We start from the raw sequence: 23,169 nt of genomic DNA, 5'->3' as shown, positions 1-23,169 counted from the left end.
TGACCAGATCGCTACGGTCTGAGAGAAGATGAAACCTGTGAGAGAAGAGAGAACCCAAGACGATTCGTTTTGCAGGACCACCAGGGCACGCAGAGCCCAGCCGGCTCTCCTTTAGAAGAGAAAACAGACACCAAGGACTGCAGCGGCTCCTGGCAAGGCTCAAGTCGACCATAAGATGCCCAAGCGTTCGGGCTCAGGGTGCGATTTAGACAAGGCGTTTGCTTTGTCAGAAGATGATGTCCAGCTCTGTGATGGCTTCAGCAATCAGTGGTAGCTGAGGCGTGGAGCACATTAGCATCATCTCCAGGGGCAGTCTGTTTTCTCCCACATGAGCCACAGACGAGATGCTACGATGACAGCAGAAGCCTGGCCGTGGGAAGTAGATGCCACGCAGGAGTGGCAGCAAAGCTCTAGTGACTGGGATTTGCTCCTTAYGGACATCCAAAGCGAGCAGAGTAATCTTTTCCCTGCTGTTTACAGTTGTCACTGAGAAAAACAGTGCACAAAGGCAGGATAGCAACAGAGAGGCAGAGAAAGCAGGCAGAAGAAAGTTGAAAATTAAAACAAACTCCTCTGTGCCTTGCACAGATGGAAGGAAATTTCTCTGTAAAGTTCCCATCATCACAGAAACCCTTGCTTCTGTGCAAAGAAGCAATTGAGCTTTGAGGGGGAGAAGAAACTCAGCAGAGAAGGGATAAAGCAAGCTAAACAAAGCGTGGATCAAAGGGGGGAAAGAAAGAAGGTAAAGTGGAAAAGCACTGAGAGAACAGCTGGATGAGAGACAAGGAAGAACTGTTAACTGCTCAGATAAACATTTTATTGCATCCACACAAATTTTAAGCACGTTCAACACCAGGGTGACTGCTAAGTAACTCACTTTGCAAGGAGCAGATTTGTGCTCAAGAATCAGCAAGGCCCAATTTCCACAACCAGCAGATGCACTGCAGTCATCAGGTGCAGGTAAGGTGACAATATTTGGTCAATGAGTTTTGAGGTCACCAATAGAGCCCATGGTGAACAAAAACAGAACATATGGCAATTCATGTGCTGAAACTGCCAGACTCAATTATTAACTGATTAGAGTGCATATGGTGCTCACAGACAGTATAAATCTCTCAATGTAAAAAATGCTAGAGACCATCGAAGGTGTCAGCATGAGCCTTCCTTGCAGATCTCTCTTCATTAAAGTTTCATATGGAGCCAAGTGTGTTGTAATAAAACGGCTATTAATGGAGTTATACTTATGATGATTTCTCTTTTGTGCAGCTGGATATAACTTTTCAAACTGTAAACTCCACATCAGAGCTTTCTCACCACAGCTGCTGCATGAACAGAGGCTCTAGATACGGAGTTTCTTGCTTTCTCATATTTCCCTTGAAACTAGAGTTAATGGGTGCTAAGGTAGTAAAAATTCAGCAAGATAGAGACTAGCATGAAAACTGTTAATGCTGCCAGCGTCAAAATGCAAATCCATGCCACGATATAAATGCAGCTAGGATTCAGTTTATTTTAAGCATGCTGGCCACAGACGAACTCATTCCCTCCTCAGTTCCAAAACACACTTTTAAAAAGATGGTGAGTGACACTTCATTAACCACTTGAAATAGGCTGACATAGCCTGCTTGCTTTCTGAGCCACCATTTCAGATGGCATTTTTCTTGCATCTGCCCCCTGCTTTCCATTCAACACTCTGTAAAGTGCTTTATTGAACCTCTACAGACAGATCAACGTTATGGAACAGGGGGCCGGGGCAGGCAGTTCTGGGAAGGATAAAGCAATCGTTCCCAGTCCCAGAGAGGACTACGTGTTTGCATGTTCATGCATAAGAGATCCAGCTTTTCTCATCAGTCATCAGTGAAGGGGATTTAAAGAGTTTCCCACCAGCCTTTCCTTGTCCTCCAGCTCTCTGTCCCAGCAGGCTTTGCTAGGACTAYTTCTTATGGAGCAACACCGCAGCTTTAAAGTGATCTGAGATGAAAACATCCTTCCCCATTTCAGTTCCTGGAAAGGTGCTTTTAATCCAGATATCTGTGATCCAAACACAGCGTCCAGCACAGCCGAGGTGGCTGCGCTCGGAGGGAAGGAGGGAGTCTGGGCACTAAGCTGGTGCATCACGTAACCCCACCTCACAGCACACACTAATAAACTCCTCGCGCTCGAACCACCAGAGCCTACAGGCTGCTCTCATTCCCCGCGTTCTTTTAAAAGGCTTCCCACCTTCACTACCTGGATGGGAAGATCACCATTTTTGGAGTAAAGAAAAACATCTGTTTAGAACATCACTTTCTGCTAGTGTAAGTTCCTCAGAGGTGGGGTTGCTGGTAAGAAATTAAGAAATTAAGGCAGCCAGAAGAAACAAAAGAAAAGTGTTAGGGAGTTTTATGACTATCAAAGGACCCTGCTGGGGAACAGAACGAGATTTCAGTAAACGAAGCTCTCAGTAGCAGGAAAAAAAACCTGTGATAAAACACTTCGGGGGAGAGAAATGGTGTGAATTTTAAGGTGTATGAAAAAAAAAAATTGCTTTAGCTGAAAGGCAGAAGCTACAAAGCATACCGCACGAAGCAGCGTTTGCCTTCGAGGCTTTAGAGGCCTGTCTAAACGCCAGGCGCTTGCGGACTGCAGCAATGCCTGCCGTTTCCCGCGGAGACGCGGCGCGCCCGGGCTGCGAAAGGACCGCTCCCGGAACAGCGGCACAACGCTCCCAGCGCCAACCAGCCGCCAGAAGCGCTCCTCTGTCAGCATGCCTGCCTTAACCTGCTGCCGTACCTCTGTTCACTACCAAGCCTAATCCTTTTTCACGCTCTAGCCCCCTTAGCCTAGCAAAACTTATAGCGTCAGCCCGGCTCAGATCCAGCCCTGGGAACTTTCCTCACCGCTTGCCCGGACTTTACCGGAGCTCAGGAAAGCGGTGCACGTCGCTGCTGTGCTGCCGTGGGCACGCTGCCCGCGCCGGGGCGCTTCGCGGCCCTCCGTCCTGCTCCGCGAGCTGTTTGCGGGCCACCCTCCCAGCCCAGCTCCATCAGGCACTCCTGGGACGCCCTAATCCTTCTGCCACACTTTGACTTAAACATGGTTAAGTTCCTCTTTTCCCTCCCTCCCTCCATGCCAGACACTGTTTATCTCATATCTCCGAAACACCAGAGGCTCCGAATTGCCTCGTTCTTGCAGTCTCCTCTCTTTGGGAGATGAGTCATGCAGGTGTCAACATTTCTAAAATCTGTACGGAGGTGCAGCAGAGCAGGGAGGATGCAGAGCATTACGTTAGATGTTATTAATAGCTGCTATCGACCAGTTCTTTCATCTACAGGCAATGGATTACAGCTGCTGGTCCTGGTGATGAGACACCAGGAGTCCTGCCTGTACCCCAATTTCCCTTTTCAGTTTTCAGATTTTTACCACAGGCAGTAGAAGAAAAACTTCCCCCAAATTTTCAAAATAAACTGGCTTCAGCAGTCACCAGTATAGTCAGAAAGGCAAACATGGTCAAGTGAAGCATAAAATTTTACTTTACAAGGGGAATATCAGGTCTTTGAATCCTGCTTCTAGCAAAGTCTTTAAAGGGCTTAAATGTTGACATCACAAAAAACAAAGCTCCCGAGAACAGAGCTCCTTTCTGAAATTTTCCATGTAGCCCTTAATCCATACCCATGAAGGCACACTTAGAACTGGTGATAAATAACAAATGGAGGGTAGGAATTTTGCTRTTGCCCAAAGACACCGTGCACATTTGACCTTCTATTCAGTGAAGCATTTAGGGAAATGGCCCTCTGTCAATCCAGAGCCACTGTTAGAAACACTAAGAAAACAGGATAAATTAACCACCTATCACTTTCCATCAGTGTCATTTAATCCTGCTCTGTCTGGCATTAAGCAATGTAGCACTCAAAAGTCAACACGAAGGAACTTTGAGAGACACACATTCAGGCAAGTTTCCATTTCATCTGATGCCACTAACTTCTCTATGGGCTTGCCTAAAACTTAACACGACTCCTTTTCTGAGAAACAGGGATGAAGTGATCTAGACCTCTCCAATATTGAGTTCATATTACATTGCTCTGCTTGCACAGCTCTGGAGACAGAGCTGGACTACGGTCATCAGAGTCAATACTTCCTGACTTAAGTCCCCACCTACCAACAGAAGAAAAGAGCATTTTTAAGGATGACAGAAGCAACTAAAGTGTTTTGTGCGCAGTGGGGCAATCCAGTCTATAGCTTCAACTGGAACCCCAGGAGCATCGATTTCCCAGTTTTACTCCACTTGAATTATGGCATCTATAAATCTATATGATGGTAGAATTAGACAGGAAGAAAAGAAAGCTTTAAGATCACAGACATATTCCAGATATTTCAGTTCAGGACCATAAACCCCACTAGACTACGACAAAATACAATAGAGAAGAGGGGAACTATCTGGCAAATGCATGGTGTCATTGACCTCATGACAGTCATGTTTCAGAATACAAATCTACATAAAGAGAGATAACAATAATAATGTAATTCCTACAAGAAATACTACTTTCTCTGGAAAAAATGTTTTTCTTAGAGAAAACCTGAGTATAAAAAAAATCATTAGTAGTTACTGGTGTTCTGGGGCTTTCAAACCCAATGCCAAGAAATGAAAAATTAACAGCAGACATACTGTACTTCTTCAGCCCATAGCAGCAAAGCTCTTATGAGCACACAAGCACTTACACCATGTACAGAAGAGACCAGCTATACATGTCAAATAATGAATCACTTGGACTACTCCACAGAGAGGACACCACATCTGCTACATTTCATTACCCCTTTACTTCCCCTTTAACCTATAGGTACTAGTTCGCACTCCAGCCGTTCGGTACAGCTATGCCTAACACAAAGCAAGTTCATCACACCCCAGAACAGTTACTCTTGGCTTCTGCCAGCTTCAGATGCAGAAAAACAAACTGTGGACACTACCGGCCCTGAAATTTTGAAGTCTGGATTTTGCCAATCTGTCTTCTGTGAGAGCACATCATATCACTAGGCAATTAAATCTTAAAGGTCCTAACTCCTTCACCAGTGGGGTTAGAGAATGATGCCTCTTTATTACCTCCAGCTCAGTGTTATGAGCATGCAACTTCTGCACCATTTCTTCTGCCTCCCGCATTCGCCGGTTCAGCTGGGGCGAGTGCTCCGAAGGTGTCAGCTCGCTATCATACGACTCCAGGATTGCTCTCATTCCATCCCGCTCCTGTCAGGAAGAACAGAAATCACCGTTAGGGATAAAGCCCTGACCTCGGTTGGAGAAGATGGATGCTGGAACAAAAGTTTACATTTTTCACTGTTGTTCTTTTAGATGACAAAGAATCCCTAAAAGATGTATACACATCATCTTCATATGGGCAAACCACAACACAGACATGGACACCCAGAGCGCTAATGAAATGTTGCTGATCTGAGAACTGAAAATTTGGACTGTTTTGTGCACATAAACGGCATATCTCTTGCTGGAAAGCAACATGCATGCACTCTAACAAGCATATAGCAACTGAAAACAGAGCCTTTGTTTTTCTTAGAGACACCATTCTAACTCGTCATGGCTGGATGGTTTCTTCAGCAAAACGTGTAGTGTAGTACTTGACATTTCTCCTGCCAAAGAGTTCCAGCAGTGAATGAACAAAATCGTGACAACAGAAATGAAACGGATTTGACAGACAACAAAGTGGCTGAGAGCAGATATCCTCTAAAAGGCATGTGACCGACCACTTGTTGAACACTGCCATAGTCAGTGTTTATAATAAATATCTTTTCACCGATTAATGTTTTGTAGAGAACGTGTTTGACTACTTTTGCTATTTGCTGGCAATGATAACCAAGTATTTCAGAGAATAAGGATCCCTCTCCCCTCTCTGAGGGTGTTCATATTGCCAAGCATAAAACTTGGGCTGTAAGCTAAAGGTAAAACTTTTTGCGTGGGCCCCTGGTTGAAATATCTTCTAAGCATTACCAGCTTGACAGCACCTAGCGCCCACCTCCAAGACACTGCTGGAAAAAAAGAATGGGGACAAAAGGCTGAAGAGCATTTCAAAACGCCAGGCATGTTTTAAGGAGATTAGTGTTTACAGTGCAATATGCAGAAACGGATTAGACAGCTGATGACGTGTTTTTATCTTTTGACCATATTGAAGAACCTTGATGTCTGTGAGGCTACAGAACAGGGTCAAAGCAGCACACTGCCCTGGCATAACTCAAAAGAGCAAAAATTCCTAGGAAATCCTATAGCGCTGCCTCCCTTTCATTGCTGAAGTTTGCTATCTCACCCTATTAGAGGAATGCACAAGTGCTCCAGACAAATCAGTTTTCTAGTGTGAATTCTGCCATCACAAAAGTCCAAAATATTATTACAAGATCACCCAGCTTTATAGCTGTTCAGTCCATATCCAGACCAGGTCACTACCACTATATTGAACCTGAAGCATATCATAAACCAAACTTAGTCATGCTGCAATGCTTTGCTGGGATCCTGCTCTCTAGAGAAAATCAGGAATTACTGGGATAGGAAAAAAAGGTCCCTTCCCCTCACCCCCAAGTGAAAAAAAGTTGTATTTCAGACAGTGAAGGTGATGCTAACTGCACAGTTGAGCAAGCCTAAATATGAAGATTGTCTCCCCCTTCAAAATCTAAAGGTCAAACACTGAACATATGCATGGAAAAGGGAAGGAACATTCAAATTCAAGGTGTGAAAACAAGAAGGGGACTGCCAGAGGTGTAGTGTGTTTCAAAGCATGCAATGTATTGAAAGGTCAACCAAGATGGTTGGACTGGTCAGCAGGTAAAGGGACTTCAAGACCAAAGAACTGCCTGAGGCTGAAGGAACTGAGTTAACAGAGAAATAAAAAAAAACAGATTTTAACATGGAACTGATTATTAGCTTCTTGCTCAGGCCTGGCTGAAGAGAAGTCCTACTCCAAGGAAAGAACAGTTTTGCCATAAGCTTTTGAAAGAATTATTGACCTGGCAGACATATGAAAGGAACTACTTTCATGTTATTGCAGGAAGAGAAACCCAGCCATCTCTTTCCGCAAGGAAAAAAGCCACATCTTTCTGTTAGTAAAAAAGCAGCAGTCCAGGATCATTCCATCATTCCTCTCTCTCACCAACACACATGCACCACCCAATCTGCAAACTTCACTCTCCATAAGACAAACTGCCTTGGCTCAGCAGACAACTTTTGTTCCCCATTTATTGCAGAATTATTGTCTAGAACACAAAAGGGAATGTAATGACCGCATTTACTGTATTTATTGGTTTGATCCTTGCATATTGTTGCAATTAGATCTGCAATTACAACATCCTTTCTCTCCCTCTCTCTGTACTACAATCTGCTCCGCTGTCCCAATTTTCTGCTAAGCATCTTTCATCAATGTGATAGTTTAACACAGCAATGTGCTCTCCATTACAGCAGGGCGGTCCTGAAATCCCTACCATATTTTCAATGGCAAATAGGACCCCTGGCAATTCCCAGCACACTTGGCTTCCAATTAACTCCTGAATATTAGGTATTCAAGTCACCCCCAGCAAGATCCTAGTGGTTCCCCGAGCTGTTCAGCTGCAAGGAGGACAAACTTCTGCTTTCATATTAGGATGGGGAAACCTGTAAGGGAACAGGACATCCCTACGGGGTGTATTTTCCTTAAAATTGACTGCAGACCTTGAGTTTCAAAGCCTTTCTCTGAAGAGAGGAGCAAACTTGCCAAGAAAAAATATGCACAGTAAACCAGAGCACAAGCTGTAGTGAAAAAGGCTGCTGAAAAGCTGAAAGAAAGGGCAGTACAATTAAATATTTGATCCTGGTGTTTAGTTCTCATCTTTAATTATTTCTAAATATTAATACTGTAATGAAATCGATTCTCAGCTTCCAACAAGTGGTCCCCAGCTCCATCTTCAAGTTCTTCCCTATCAAGAGCACTTACTGAAAGCTTTTCCCTCCCTCCTAAAGATCTTTGTTAGTTTGGCAGGAAACAGAAACTGTTGTTGAGAAGTCCTCCAAGTAAAAAGATTCTCCAAAATGTAATCTTAATTTCGCAACTGCCACAGTATCTCTACATCCCACACCACAGGATATATACCCTAAGCCCCATCAAAAACCTCCCCAGGGACTTTAATACATCCTCTCTAACCTTTTTCAAACATCTTCTGCTTTTCTGCTTTATATAAGGAGCGTATTCAGCAGAATTACCAAAAAGCAGTCCCTCTAGGAATTTCTGAAACGTACCCAGCACCAGACACCTTCGCTAAACTACCTCTCAAAGCCTGCCTTTGCAATGACAGCTCACCAAAAGCAATTCCTGCTCTCCTAATGTCCTTACATGGCCATGCTTTCCCTTCCTCTTTACCTTGGCCAGGTTCACGTCAACACAGGAACAGAAATGCAGCTTAATCTAAACATGCCCTAAAAGCACAATAATTGTTTTTGATGTTCATTATAAACCTAGGAAATTAATGCCCCAAAGCAAACTCTGGTGCTACAGCACACAGCTGTGTTTGTTTGAGGAGGCAGAAGTTTGAAAAAGWGGAAGGATAGAGAATTTTTCAAAGATTAAACAGTTTCCCTTCATTTTGCCAGCAGCAGCCAATTCACCAAAAGAATACATCTCCTAATGTTGCACAAGTAGCCAAAAAGAAAACATGTTTTACAGTCTCAACCACAACCTGGAACTGATCCCATGAAAATCCACTATGTGAACGCACAGGATCCCACCTTTGAAAACCACCCGAAGATCAAGCTTCTCTCCAGTTCTCCTGCCCCCTCCCCTAGTCCTTCCTGCATAAAGCCAAAATTGGACTTTGTTGATAAGCAGCTTTAAGATAAAAGGCAGTTTCTTCCACTAGCATTCATGCACCAGAGGGCTACAAGACTGTTTTAGAAACAGCAGTAACGTAAGTGTGCTCCTCTGGGACTTCTGGGTTAGTTTTGGGGAAAGACCTGAGAGTTGTTAACCTGAACGCTCCCCAGCTATCGCCTTCCCCGCTAACAACCCTCCGGTGGTTGCGGCGCTGCTGCTGCCCGTCTCGGCGTCCGGCCCGTGGCTTCAAGCACACGCATGCTCCCGCTTGCATATTGGAAACAACTGGAGAGAGAGTAAGACATAGCAAAAAAATTAATCTAGATAAGGTCAGATGGCATTTTAAACTCAGCCTCTATTCCTGTTGACGCTTGTTAGCCCCTCCTCAAACAGATATATACCGAATTCACCGCAGACTTTCTAATTAGTTAAAGAAAAAAAAATCAATAAGAAAGAAATTAAAGTTACAAATCTAACTGAAGTCAGTCACACGCCCAGGGAAAATTTGTTCCTGGGGTAAAGTTTATCTAGTGTCATAATTTTATTGAAATCCTATATCTTCCTATTGACTTTTATAGTTTCAAGCTGGGTGTCAGAGTTATCATTATTAGAGTTTCAGTGTTGCTTGCAGGCCCAAGATTTGGGGTTTTTTTTCCTTTTATAAACAAGCTGTAATTGTCTGTTTTATTGATCAATAAATCTTTCAACTGCCTCTCTTCACCCAGGTTCTATTCTGTTAAGTCTCCTGCACCGGTCTCTGAAAGAAAACATAGGGTTATCGTTTTGGGGTTGTTTTTTTTTTAAAAGAACAGATTGTTTTGTCATCAGCAATGAAAGAGCAGGAATCGCGCTGGTCCGTTCTGATAATGGCTTTTTAATGACACATGCTAGTCACAGTAAAATCTGATTTATTTCCACATGAGTGAGCTTCAACCATTAATCCAAAACCCAAACACACAGCTCACTTGCTCCCTCCCTTCGGCATGGATGAGAGCCTGATGGAGGAGAGAGGCTTGGTAAAGCAGAACCATAATCATATTCCCCCACTCAGGGCCTTTTTGTGGTACAGAAATATTCCTATTCCTAGCACTAGACCAACTTTCTGTTTAACTAATGATAATTTTGGGAGAATGTTAATAGACTGCTTCATTATAGGAAATCAGCGGCAAGACTTCCCCCTCCTCTTCCGCTCCAGACTCCTAACTATAAATTAATGATAATAAGAGAAAACTTCAAAATGAGATTGAACTAAGAATATGGAGCGTCAAATCAAACAGTTGCTATTTGCAATCAGGTCTAATTTAGCCAACTATTCCAGAAATAAAAGAGAAAGATGAGTGCATAACAGAGAGTCCCGTGTTTTTTTTTTTTTGTCTAAACTACATAGAGACTCATAGAAAGAGGGAGATGGTAACTGGGGCTTGACCAGACATTTAACACTAGTAAAATTATCAACATGAGGTGTGGAAACATACACCAAAATATGGTCAGAATTAATTAAAGGGTACTTAAGTATATTAAATGGTGACAGGACCCACCAAAAATTTACCCTTCGGATACTTCAAAAACAGTCACAACAGTCTCTAGTCCATGAGCAATGATCTTTGACAAATTCACAAATAGTCGCACAGGCCCTGAAAACTAGAAAAAGGAAGAGCTCCAACCTTTCAAAAGAAGGATGGGAGAGAGGAGACAAACTCTGGAAATTACAAATCACTTACTTCAAAACTTTGGCACCTCACAAAGTGCTTGAAGAAAATATTAACAATCAAATTGAAAGCAGCTAGAAAAGAATTAGTGCTAACAACTGAGAATTAATATGAATAATATCGAACCAGTCTAATTTCCTTCTTTGACAGGTAACTTGCCTACTGAATAAAGGGAAAAACTAAATGTGATAAATCTCACCTTCAGGGAGGTGTTTGTCAAAGAGGAGGATCATCTCTATAGTTAGAGGACTGAATTTGTATCAAGGAGATGAAATTCATGAAAGCAAAATGCAGTCCTGCATGTTTTCCCTTCAGGTGATGTAAGATAAGAAGTCTGAATGGCTTCTGCAAGTAGACTCCAAACCTATCACCAGCCTGGCCACCATCAATGGCCAGCTCATCTCAGACAGTGTCCCATCTCTTCCAGCTCTTGCATGGGGCCTCTTGACCTCATCACGCATGCCAATCACTGCACACCAATTGCCTCCAAGCAAAGGCTAAGCTTGGAAATATGATTTTTGAGTATTTCACTTTTCGGGTGCAGAGCATAAAAATTTTCAAATTCATATAAGTAAAAAATAAATAAGTTTCTCTTTGTACTGGCTACCTGAAAAGCCATCTCTGAGATGTATGTATAATCTTTCACCACCATCATCACTTCAGTGTCAGAACACCTTCCAGAATTGCAGTAGCAAGATGAGGAATATGTCACCTGTCCTCCCCTCTACCTCTTTCCAAAGAGAAACATGTGCAGTGGAGTTCTTTTAAATTACATAAATAGCTATATGTTAATGTTAGAAGTCACAAGGGTGGAAGATGGCGAAACACAGGGTGGCCCAGAGCTCCTGGGAAACTCTGTTCCATGCTTTGGAACCAATTCCAAGAAACCTTCTCCTTCCTCCCAATATGGTGCATGAGAGAAATAAAAAGAGAGTAAAGAAAAGTGATTCCATATAGTCATTCTACAGATGGCAAAAGGAAACTAATCCAATCTTACAGGTGTCTTGGTCCTCTATATCAATACTTCTTTTGAAAGCATTAATTATACCAATGGCTACATTGTTAAGCCTTACTTTGTAGTAAGATTATGGTACTTTGTAGTAAGATTATGGTATTTAGTAAGATTATGTTTCAAAGATTATGTTCACATCCTACTATCTCACAGAAAACTGGAAAAGAAGTAAAAACAAGGTGACATCATGATCCAACAAACAGTGCCCAGAAGACACAGCTGTGGCTAAAGCACATTGGTTAGAAATGCCAATTTGATCAGACTCTGCTATTACAGGAAAGCAGCTAGGAGGAGCTATATTCCCTCAGCTCTTGACCCTCCGGGTGTGTTGCTAACAAGTGCTAATCGAGTCTTCCAGAATGGAGAAAAAGCAGAATTCTATTTTGAAGAAAAGCAGCAAAAATAAAACTATCAGAGATTTTTCATATCTGCCTCATCTATAACGGCAACTACTATTACCAGAAGGCAAATGGCTCCCCTTTCTCTCACCACCTTTATCTTTTGTACTTGTCTTTAAACCAAAATTTTCTATTCCCAAACCTCCAAAAAGCTTCCTTGTCAGATACAGCCATTTCCCAACATTTCTCTCTGTGGCTGACCTATTTTCACATTACTTTGCAAATTAGAACTGACTGCAGACACATATGTATATACACACCATTGACTTTCTACTCAAGACCTCAATTAAAACAGCATTTACAAAAAAGCCAGTTAAGTCCATAATAATAAAAACATCCAGCAGTTTTCCCTACCCTTGCACTGACAAGAAAGACATTAAAGAACGATTTTTCAAAATATTCTTACCTCTCAAATATGACTTCCCATACATCAAGCCTCTGCTTGCATTTTTGCCCCTCAAGCCAACATAAGTCTATTGCAGCAGTCTAAGGATAGATTTAACCTATCAAGAAGTCCTTCAGATGTATTGCCTACTGCAATCAAGGTTTATCCAACACAAATAAATTATTTCTTCTTTATAAGTCCAAGTGCCTCCATCCCTGTCTAACCTGAATAGCTGAGAAAGAGGTCCAAGAAATCAATGTATTCTGTAATCGCAAACATGCAGCAAACCAGGAATTAAGCATCCTTATCGCTCTTATCATTTCTCTACAACTGCTGTTCTTCATCACTTTTTCTAATATTCTCATAACGGAGCCATTTTCCTTCTAGGAAATGTATCATATTATTAAGGATGAACATCAGCTTTCCATCCAAGAACAGGGTTGGAAGTCTAGAGAAAATAGCCAAGGGGGGAAACTGCGGCGACAAGAGAACACAGCCAGGCAAAGACTCTGACACTGCGGGAAAGAGGAATGAAGACTGGTATTAAGTGCCAGAAATAGGCACTCAAACACTCTTATTTTCCCAATCATCATTTCCAAAATTTTGGATAGCCTTTGCAATCTGACTGCTCCTTTAGCACACATACATATGTAGGTAGTATTATATGTATATGGCTTATACATAAAAATATATATGCACCTCTTGTATACTCTTATATTCTGTAGGTTTTTGTCCAGATTTATAGTTCTTCCTTTCTAGCTATTGTCCCTCACCTCCAACTCTTCTTTACAGATGGCTCAGCTTTGCCTTATATGCTGGCAACGGACCAGAGCAAATAAATCCACTGCAACTCTTTTAATCCTTCTCTGATAAATCCCCTGCTTACTATCTTCTGGAAAATTGTTCATGGTCCCTAAAAGCCTCATTTTGCTTATAGCATATACATATGCCAGATGACAAGCAATCATACAACTGACACTGTAGCAAACTAAATATTATCTGACTAAAATACCCCTGGGGTCCTCTTGCTTCACAGTGAGTTTAACATGTTGAGTTATGTTTCCTAACCTCCTGCCGCTATAAAATAATTTTATGATTTTTTTTTCCATACAACTCCCTTCTGCCGAAATGCTTACCACTGCCTATCTCTAACACAAGCCCATGGCATATTTCTTGCCTCTTCATTCAAGAGAAACTCTTTCTTCCGTTTCCCTGAGCCCTGCTGCTCAAGTGGTGGCATTCCTACGCCAGGGCAAAGCCGCCTTATTTGCCTGCCTCTGTACAGAGCCGCTCTCGGCCTTACATAGTTATCTGACACTGCTCGCACAGCTCACATTTGAAAAACGGCCACTTCCAAAAGAAATTTTAATACCATACCTTACTCAGCCTAGCCACTAGATTACCATCGTTGGCAAGGGAAAGGCATACAGCTGACAGGAAAATGTATTCATCTTTACTTACTGGCAATAGAAACCTAATATTTTATTCATTCATTCAAAAAAAAAGAAAAAGCCTTATTCAACCCTGAAAAGAAAGTTTTTGTGAGGCTGCATCAGATTCTTCTATTCTGCCTGTGTCTACAGCACATAAAAATTCAGCCCTACATTCATTCCCTCCCCTCTGATTTCTTTTTCCTGCTGCCTAGTAAGTAACTCCAGATACTGGCCTCAAAAATCTCTTAACAGTCAGTTTCTTGCAGTTTTAACTGATAAATATCATTAATGTGGGAGAAAAATAAGGTGAACTGTGCTCTAAGCCAGTGCAGTTATCTTTGCCGAAGACTTTTTCATGGAAGAAGTAGTACACTGAAGGTTCAGCAAGCTCCACACCCAAGTTTCTGGAGCGTTAAAAGCGTCCCAGAAAGAACCAAAGCATGAGGGCAAATCTGTTGCAAGGGATTTTGAGAGGACAGACAAATCAGAGGACCAAGTTCATCCATTCAGCTCCATACAGAATGCTAAATTGAACGTGCAAAGTAGTTGCCTGGTCCCCTTACTATGAGTCAGCAATTCTAGAAATACGGCAACTGTGGCTTTTTGAAAATGGTAAACAAAAGGAGGATTTTAGGTAATGCTTCACCCATTTGCATTATTGAGGAATGTAACTAAGTGATTTCCCATATTTTACTTAATTCATAAAATATTCCCTCTACTATATAACTCCAGGACACAAAAGATCAACAGCTTTAAAAGTTTCAGAAGTTATAAATCACATTACCTCCTCGGTCACCCGTAACACATCTGTATTACCTCTAAAGCATTCTAGCCAGCAGATCAGACACAGCTCCTCACCCCCGCTCCCCAGTTCAATGATATGTCCTTAAAAACAAGATACAAGGCAGTGAAGTCTCTCTATATATTCTACAACAGAGACATCCATCAACAGAATTTACACTGCAAATCATCAATGTGTATCAGAGATTTAATTCCTTCATCTGACAAAATTTACAACTCAGTGTTTAACGTATCTATACAAAAACCCGTCCTGCTCACTATACCTTGGTGTTAAAAATGTGTTTGCCCGTCTGTAACAACTGTTTTGGAAACTTCCTTCAGCTATGACCACCGCATGGGGAACCGCACACAAGCCCACAGCAGTCACAGACCCGCTCTGATCTAGAAGTGCTAAGCAATGGGTAAAATATCAAACCACCTCCATACACAACACCAAAGCCAGTGCCTACCCAACGCTGATGGTCAAATTATTGACCAAAAATCATAAAGCATTCCGAAAAGTACTGGAGGCATAATGTGCAATTTCCATACTACATCAGCCAAGCATAAAGCAAAAGAAAACCTAAAAATATTCTTCTTGAAATGATACTAACCATAAAGGGTCATTTCTCACCCATGCAGTTCTCCCAACAGCAAGACGAGGCTAAGCTGGAGGTTTAACTTGGCAACTCAATTTCAATTCGAGATCCCACCATAGGCTTTTACTCAAGCCAGAATGCAAAGTTAAAAGCTGTAGGCTGCCTTGTCTTCTCTGTAATTTTAACTTGACTTTATCTTCTAAAATGGACAATTAGCTTATTTACTTACAGCCAACAATTTATTTGAGATAAAGCAAGAATAAACCAAATATTTTGAGCTAAAGTTGATTACTTACTTGGATGTGGTTAAAATACTAATTTCACATTATGCAAACCAAGTGGGTTGCATGTTTTAATGTATACCCTTTGAACATTGAATGAATAATCAATGTAGGGCTTTGAGTAGGTGAGCCAACTTCAGGCACTTAAGAAGGTTAAAAACACAATCTGCACCAAGCAACCCCTCCTTGGCTTTTTTTAAGACCAGTTTATTCACTCAGCTTGGAACTGAGTTCAGATGACACCCACACAACACATCTCATTAGCTTAATCAGCAGCCAGCTTCAGGACCTGCTCTCAGACAGCAAAACAAACACCACAAAGCCCAACTACTATTTATCCTTCTAAAAAGTCCTTCTGAAACTGTTTTCTGCATTTAACAAACAGGACCCTGCCACCTCTGCACTTTGGGTTAGCTTCTTGAGCACAAATTTGTAATATGTTGGCACTCAAATCCAGTATAAACTTCAACACAGGCCAGCAGACAAGTATCTCAACCACCACTCTGAATCAGGCCTGGGTTCCCATCCGTCCTGAGGTGTGATGATGTGGTGAGGAACAAAACCAGATGCTGAAGAGGAGGTACGAGGACCATAATAGGCAGATGTAGTGTCATGGCCCTTTACCACCCTTCCAGTCCCATCCTGAGTTTCTGAACTCCAAAAAAAAAAAAAAAAGTACATGTAATAAATACTTCTGAAAAACAAATCTCTCACTAACAACTCCTCCGGATATTTTTATTGTTCATATAAATATCCAGCTTCTTTCTGAACCCTGATAAAATTCTGACCTTGCCAATTTTCTGGTGGCAATGAATCTCATGGCTTTTTCCATTGCTTGAAAATGTATTTTCTTTTATCAGTTTTTAATTTGCCACCTTTCAGCTTCATTGAACGCTTTTGCTCTTGTATTGCACAGACAGGGAAAATAACAGCTCCGTAACAGCTTCTCTAAACCCTTTCATTAGGGTATGTGCTTTCAACTTGTCACCTCTTATTCAACTACTTTTAGGTAAACAAGTCCAACCTTCACAGTTTTCCAGCACAACCGTTTCCCTGGTCTTTTACATTCTCACCACCCTTTCCTGGCTGCTGCTCTGCAGTATGCTTAGTTGAAGTGGGGTCACCAGCTATAAATCAAGAGAAAGAGCGAAGACGCACCACAAGATGTACTGGCCCCTTTGCCACGTCTTGCCGCGAGGACAGACGCGTCCTCTTGCAGTTCTCCGCTGGCCAAGAAGTTCACGATCCCGACGCTCCTGCAGCCCCCAGCTTCCCATGCAGAGATGACCCACAGGCTCCACGCTGCCAGCTCGGCCGTGTGTGCGNCTGTGCTAAGTGCCAACAACGTGGCTTGGCAAGGACCCGCTACTCAACAACGTCAGAGGGTTCAGCTCGTTTGAGAGCAGCGAGAAGCGCTCCCAAACGCTGCTGAGCCAGGGACCGGCAAAAAGGCGGTGGGGAGAAGTCAGGGTGCACGGCAGGCAGTCATCCCTTCGGCCACCAGTAGCGGAGACAAGAAGAGGATCCATGTCTACACCTAGAAGAACGAACCTCCAGCCTTTGCTACAACAACCCGCATACACAGGTTTCCTCAAATTTGAAGCATTTCTGTAAAGAAACTATTACCTTTACAGATCCTACAGGTTAGCACACTGAGGCCTAAAATTAATATTAGCTGTCACTCAGTGAACACTTTGCTCTTACAGTGTCACAAGAGCGCTAGTGAATTCAGGCAGACAAGGCAACATCCCTCTCTTTTGTTCTCCCTCCACTGGCTCTGCAATATTAAGTCAACAAAATCTTTCCTCAAAACTGCACTGACATCAAGAATGTTATGCTCAAACCATCAGACAAAATGTGAAGCACTGAAGTCAAGCTTCATTAAAAACAAGTGGAAAAGCAGTTTACCAGAAGAAAAACATTGCTTAGTAAATATATTCGTTATATATATCTGAAAAAGAATGATGATTAAATGTAAAAAACCAAAACATTCAATATTCAGTTTTAATTAATATTTGACCACAAAATTATGCACACTCTTAATTGTTTACATTGTATTTTCCGCAAAACCACATGGCAATAAAGACCACAGCCACAATACTAAAAAAACCCTACTTTGTTACAAATTAAAATCATCGCTTTGCTTTCTTACTAATAAATTGCCATATATTACAGAACAAAAAGCAATATCACCTCTTCTACTTCTGGGCACAATTTTATTGAAGTGAGTAGAATATGGTACAATCACAGAAGAGATTGTCAAAGGGAAAGACACAGTAAGAGAGGGAAGAAGTCTCCCCCTGCCACATAACATCATGGAAAGAGCTGGAAAACAGCAGGCTGAATTAACAATAAACATGAACTCCTAATTCCATACTGCAACGGATCCATAAAGCAGAGCTTTCGGGATCACTCAGGGGAACTCGGGCTGAAATTTAGCCTTTCTTATTTTCCACAGACCAGATGCACAAGATCACTCAAATCCACCATACCCACAACTACAGGATCTTTAGTTTGCAACCAAGTCCTCAAGAAGGCAACAAAAGGGTGAAAACAGAACCCACTTGCACAGCAATACTTAAGCACACAACGCTCATCAGTAAGTTGGTCATGTCTAGGAAAGAAAAGTCCATTGCTGTGTGTCAGGTACTACTATCAGAGCTATTTTTATTATTATTCTAAATTCAGAAAAATCAAGTTTAAAATGAAGTCATATATCTGATGCTATATTTGGTTCTTTTGCTTCCATTTGCAAAATGCCATCTGTATTATTTAATAAAATGCCTTTCTCCGTAAGTGCCTTACAATAAACCTGGCCAGCATTCAGTTCTGACTTAGCAGAATCTCTCTCTAATACAGCTTTATCTTACCAATGAAGGCTATATGAGATGGTGGCATTTTCAATTTAGTCTATTATTAGCAGTAGGTATTTCACAGAATCACAGAGTCATTGAGGTCAGAAGGCATCTCTGGCGATCATCTAGTCCAGCCCCCCCTGTTCAGGGCAGGGTCAGCTAGAGCAGGTTATTCAGGGTCATATCCAGCTGGGTTTTGAATATCTCTAAGGATGAAGGCTCTACAACGTCTCCGGATTGGACCACCTTCACAGTAAAAAAAAAAAAGTTTTTTCTTATGTTTGAATGGAATTTCCTGTATTTCAATTTGTGTCCCTTTCCTCTTGTCATTTTGCTGGATACCACTGAGAAAAGTCTGGCTCCATCTTCATGTTCCCTCCCATCAGGCATTTAACACATGAATAAGATCCCCCTGAGCCTTCTCTTCTCCAGCTAAACAGTCCCACTCTCTCAGCCTCTCCTCGTATGCCAAATGCTCCAATCCCTTAATCAGCTTCGCTGGACTCACTCCAGTAGGTCCATGTCTTTCTTGTCCTGGGGAGCCCAGCACTGGACACAGCACTCCAGATGTGTCTCACCAGTGCTGAGCAGAGGTGAAGGATCCCCTCCCTCAACCTGCTGGCAACACTCTGACTAATGGAGCCCAGGAGGCTGCTGGCCGCCTTTGCCGCAATGGCACATCGCAGGCTCACGTTCAGCTTGGTGTCCGCTAGGATCCCCAGGGCCTTCTCTGCAAAGCTGCTTTCTAGCCAGTATCGGTGCATGGGGTTACTCCTTCCCAGGGTCAGAACTTCATGTTTCTGTTTGTTGGACTTCATGAGATGCCTCTCTGCCCATTTCTCCAGTTCTGTCAAGGTCCCTCTGAAAAGCAGCTCAACCATCTGGTGCATCAGCCACTCCTCCCAGTTTCATATCATCTGAAAACTTGCTGAGGGTGCACTCTGTCCCATCATCCAGGTCATTAATGCAGATGCTAAACACCATTGGCCCCAGTATTAACCCCAGAGGAACATCTCCAGTGACCGGCCTCCAGCTGGACTTTGTGCCACTGATCACAACCCTGTGAGCCCTGCAGTTCAGCCAGGTTTCAATCCACCTCACTGTACCCTTATCTAGCCCATACTTCATCAGTTTGTCAATGAGAATGTTACACGGGACAGAGTTGAAAGCCTTGCTAAAGTCAAGATAAACAACATTCACCAAAGTTTGTAGAAAACTTTGTACAAAATTTAAAAAAACTTCAGAGGAACATAAGCAAATAAAGGAATTAATCTCCAACTGAAGTTTGTGGAATCCATGCGGATGCTAAATGTATGCTTCTGAAAGAATTTACCTATTCATACTTTTTCTTTAACAACAGTTTAATACTATAAATAAAAAAACAGCAGTGAAACAAGTGAACTTTTTTTTTACAGAGAACTTCTCCCCATCTCCTCCTGTGGCAACAAAAGGCAAACAGCTGCTTCCTTTCTCTGTCTCACACACACAGTTCTCACACTGTTATACTAATAAGTTTTCTGACAAGGAAAACTCCAATATTATATACCACTCTTATTAGCTCAGATCAGAGAGTATGCTGTTAAACCCTGCGGGTACCACACTCTGCAGAGGCTGGTCTCTTTATTTCACAAATCATACGTAATTGCCTCTTTAATATCAGCCACTGAATTGAGTTGAACATGATCATTCTTCTTTAAATTCAACATTCTTGCACTTCAAATACATATATTTCATACTTTAAGAATACTTTTCACAATAAAAATGCTTCAAAAGCTTAGAATTAAGATTATTAGACAATTTAACCCACTGATATGAACAGTGAAGAGAAAAGAAAAGCAACCCCTCCTATGCTCTAGACAGCAATTTCTTTCTCATTATCCACATGAAGAAACAGGGGGTCTTTGAAGTGGCTTTAAACTCTTATGTTTGAAGGAGCAGCATGTGATGGATACGGCTGTTATTTGTAACACTATAGGACAGTGTTATAAATAACATGCTGTTATTTTTAAGCGTTGCGCTGTTTTGCACAACACAGTCCGAGGGGCACAGCATCCCACAGCAAACGCTGGCTGTGGGAAAATTTTTCCCTGTGATGTTTGCACAAACGTAGGCAAACGGGTGCTCTTTGCTAGCAACTGTTTGGAGCCTAGTGGAAATTACAGGGTTGGGGATCTGCCCTTGTCTGTGCTGGCATTGCACGTACAGCACTCAGTGAATGCAGATAGGTGGGAATGCTTTGGGCCCAGCGGGAGCCAGGAAACGGATACGAACTTGGCAAATTTCAGCATTCAGCACTAAGACAATTCACGTGGCTTCTATTGTGTCTGTTGCCAGAGCACGTTAAACAGTTGCAAAGCGCTGACCAAGGAATGACAGCCTGCCCGTGGTAGGTGGTTAACGCAATCATCGAGCACTTGCTCAGTGTGGACCTGCAGCTCGCTGGAAGGGGAGGACAGTTACTCAACGCCAAGGCTTACTTCCAGCCCGCTCTCCTGCTAAGCTCGCTAACGCTGCGGCATGCTAATGCGTATGCAGTTCTTTCCTCTTTTCTTCTCATCTACAGTCATCCCCTCCATGGTCAGAGCTGATTTAATTCCCACTAAATCATCTCTGGCAATGGATGGCAAGTCCAGCCTTGAATTTCTCCAAGAGGTGTGATTACATCCCTTAGCTTCTCCTCCTTTTTGTGTGTTCTGGAATTAGTGAAGCTTCATTTTTCCAGTTTGCTTTTTAAATGGAAAAGATTACTGCCAAGAGGTGTACATTTCCTATTTCCCTGCCACCTACAGATGAGTCTTGTCTTTGTTCATACCTACTGAACAATACTGTCTCCTGACACATCATCTTTAAGACGTAAATACAGTTGGAGTTTTCACCACGCAGACCACAAAGAAAGATATCTGCACATTATAATCAATTCCTCTTTTGATCTCACTGGTGAACAAAAATAATTGAATTTGGTACCTTATTTAACATCTGTTCACATATTCTTTCACAGGGCTGAGTTGAACATACTCAGTGCTTTTGTCCTCGGTCTGCAGCTCCCACTTTTCAAAATTTTAATCTTTAGTTCATCAATCTAGTACAAGCAAGACACCCTCCAATCTGGAGAAAACTGGAGAACAGATGATTAAGAAAGAAGAGAAATAGGAGGAAAAATACAAGAGAATATATGCAAAAGCAGATATGTTACGAGGACACTGCCTTAAGTAACTCTTCCACTTAACAATATAGATATATAGGGCTACTTCTAAGCTTTTATGCTGTGTTTTTTATCAGTCAGTCTTAAAAGCAGTTTATTACGGAAGTTCAGCATCATCGCTGACCTTTTATGGAAGGTAAAACTGAGGCCCAGCAAGCTGAAGTGACTGTAGTTATTCAGCAGCTTAGAAAAACTGGACTAAAACCCAGATCCCCTCCAAATCTCTGTTTGGGGATCCTTGTATCGATTAGTCATTCTTATCAGCACCAGAAAAATTTATGTCTATCAGCAAAGCACCAGCTCTGTTTAGGAAAGGATTACTAGCACTGCATGCTCACTTCTGAGATACTAACTTTGCTGAAATAGAACCAGTGAAAAGCAAAACCAGAAAGAAAGAGTAAAAGAAAGTATGGATGTTAACAAGCACGAACATCTCCAAAGTGCTTCTGTTACACATGCTCCAAATTCTTGACAGGTCTAAGTCAAGAAGTCGGTCTAATTCCTTCCCAACTATTGTTTTTTACAGAAGAAACGATCAGTTACTGCCAGAACCAGCCAAAATATGACTTTGGATTCTAAGAATAATCCGGGAAGAAAATACATATAAGAGGAAAATGTGAAAATCAGCTTTTCACCTGTAGCCACTGATTCTTTGTCCTGTCCTTTGTATGAGCAACGCAGCTCATCTGATCCTGCAAAGAGCCCGTTCAGAGAGGTAAACAAGCAAAAAGCTACACACATTCTTCTAGAGTTAGCTTTCTGCTGATTTAGCTTCATGAACTTCATTGGTCTAACAAATACCAGTTCTGGGGGGGGGGGGGGGGGGGGGGGGAAATGATTGGAGCATTTAGTTTGAGAAGGGGAGAAAGAAGCGGGGACCAGCCCTTTTGACAGCAACTCGCTGTTGCAGAGGCTCGGCTGTACTGCCAAACTGATCAGCCACCCAGTAGAAAAGCAGAAGTTTTAAATCACACAAACCCAGAGATGACTTCCAGCAGGACAAAGGCAAACATTTCCCTGCAGCCTGTACTTAAACACACCGTCGAGGAAAGACGTCACTCCTGATCTCACAGCTGTAAAAAGCCATCCTTCAGCAGACTGAACAGAACTACATTTGCAGGCTAGCTCATCAAGCTGCTGAATTTATATGCAGCAACAGAAACACGTAAGGATCAAATAAAATTAATTCTGTCTAATAACAAATTAATTGTCCATGCCAACCTCTAATGTCTCCATCATCAAATGAATTTCCATGTTATTTACCCTCCACAACTTCCCCTGGGGAAGGAGAAAGACAGCTGCTTAGATTAAAGAACAAAACAGAAGAGCCTCCTAGACAAAGAATCTTTTCATTTTCTGAATGATTACTCTACTCCAAAACAGCTTATGAGAAATAACGTGTTTTTTAAACAAAAACAAGATGCACACTGCCTGATTTGATGCCACTATTTCATTGTCTCAGAACTGACTACAGCAACTTCTGGACTCATATAGAAATAATGTTCCTGTTATAAGAAAAATAAATTGTCAACAGACCTAAGATAATGTATTTTTCTCATTTCACATTCTTCAAGGCACAGATCACTGCAGCCCTCATCTTATTTATTGACAATAGGAACATTTTTTAAAAGGCATATAAGACAACAACAAAACCCACTTTACTCTAAAACTAGGCTATAAATTCTTTCAAAACATCAGAAAATGA

The 23,169-nt window shown here is 42.0% G+C and overlaps 1 protein-coding gene across 1 annotated transcript in view; it reads right to left on the bottom strand.

Moving 5' to 3' along the window:
• The window catches only part of MAD1L1 (mitotic arrest deficient 1 like 1), a 375,918-nt gene that overhangs the window by 212,285 nt on the left and 140,464 nt on the right, over positions 1 to 23,169 (bottom strand). Inside the window, exon 13 of the mRNA XM_026083221.1 lies at positions 5,075 to 5,215. Within this exon, the coding sequence (XP_025939006.1) occupies positions 5,075 to 5,215 (141 nt within the window). The remainder of the gene's footprint in view (positions 1 to 5,074; positions 5,216 to 23,169) is intronic.

The sequence above is a fragment of the Apteryx rowi genome, unplaced genomic scaffold, assembly GCF_003343035.1.
Source record: "Apteryx rowi isolate R43461 unplaced genomic scaffold, aptRow1 scaffold_6, whole genome shotgun sequence".
Taxonomy (NCBI): Eukaryota; Metazoa; Chordata; class Aves; order Apterygiformes; family Apterygidae; genus Apteryx; species Apteryx rowi.
This window is presented reverse-complemented; position numbering and strand designations above follow the sequence as displayed.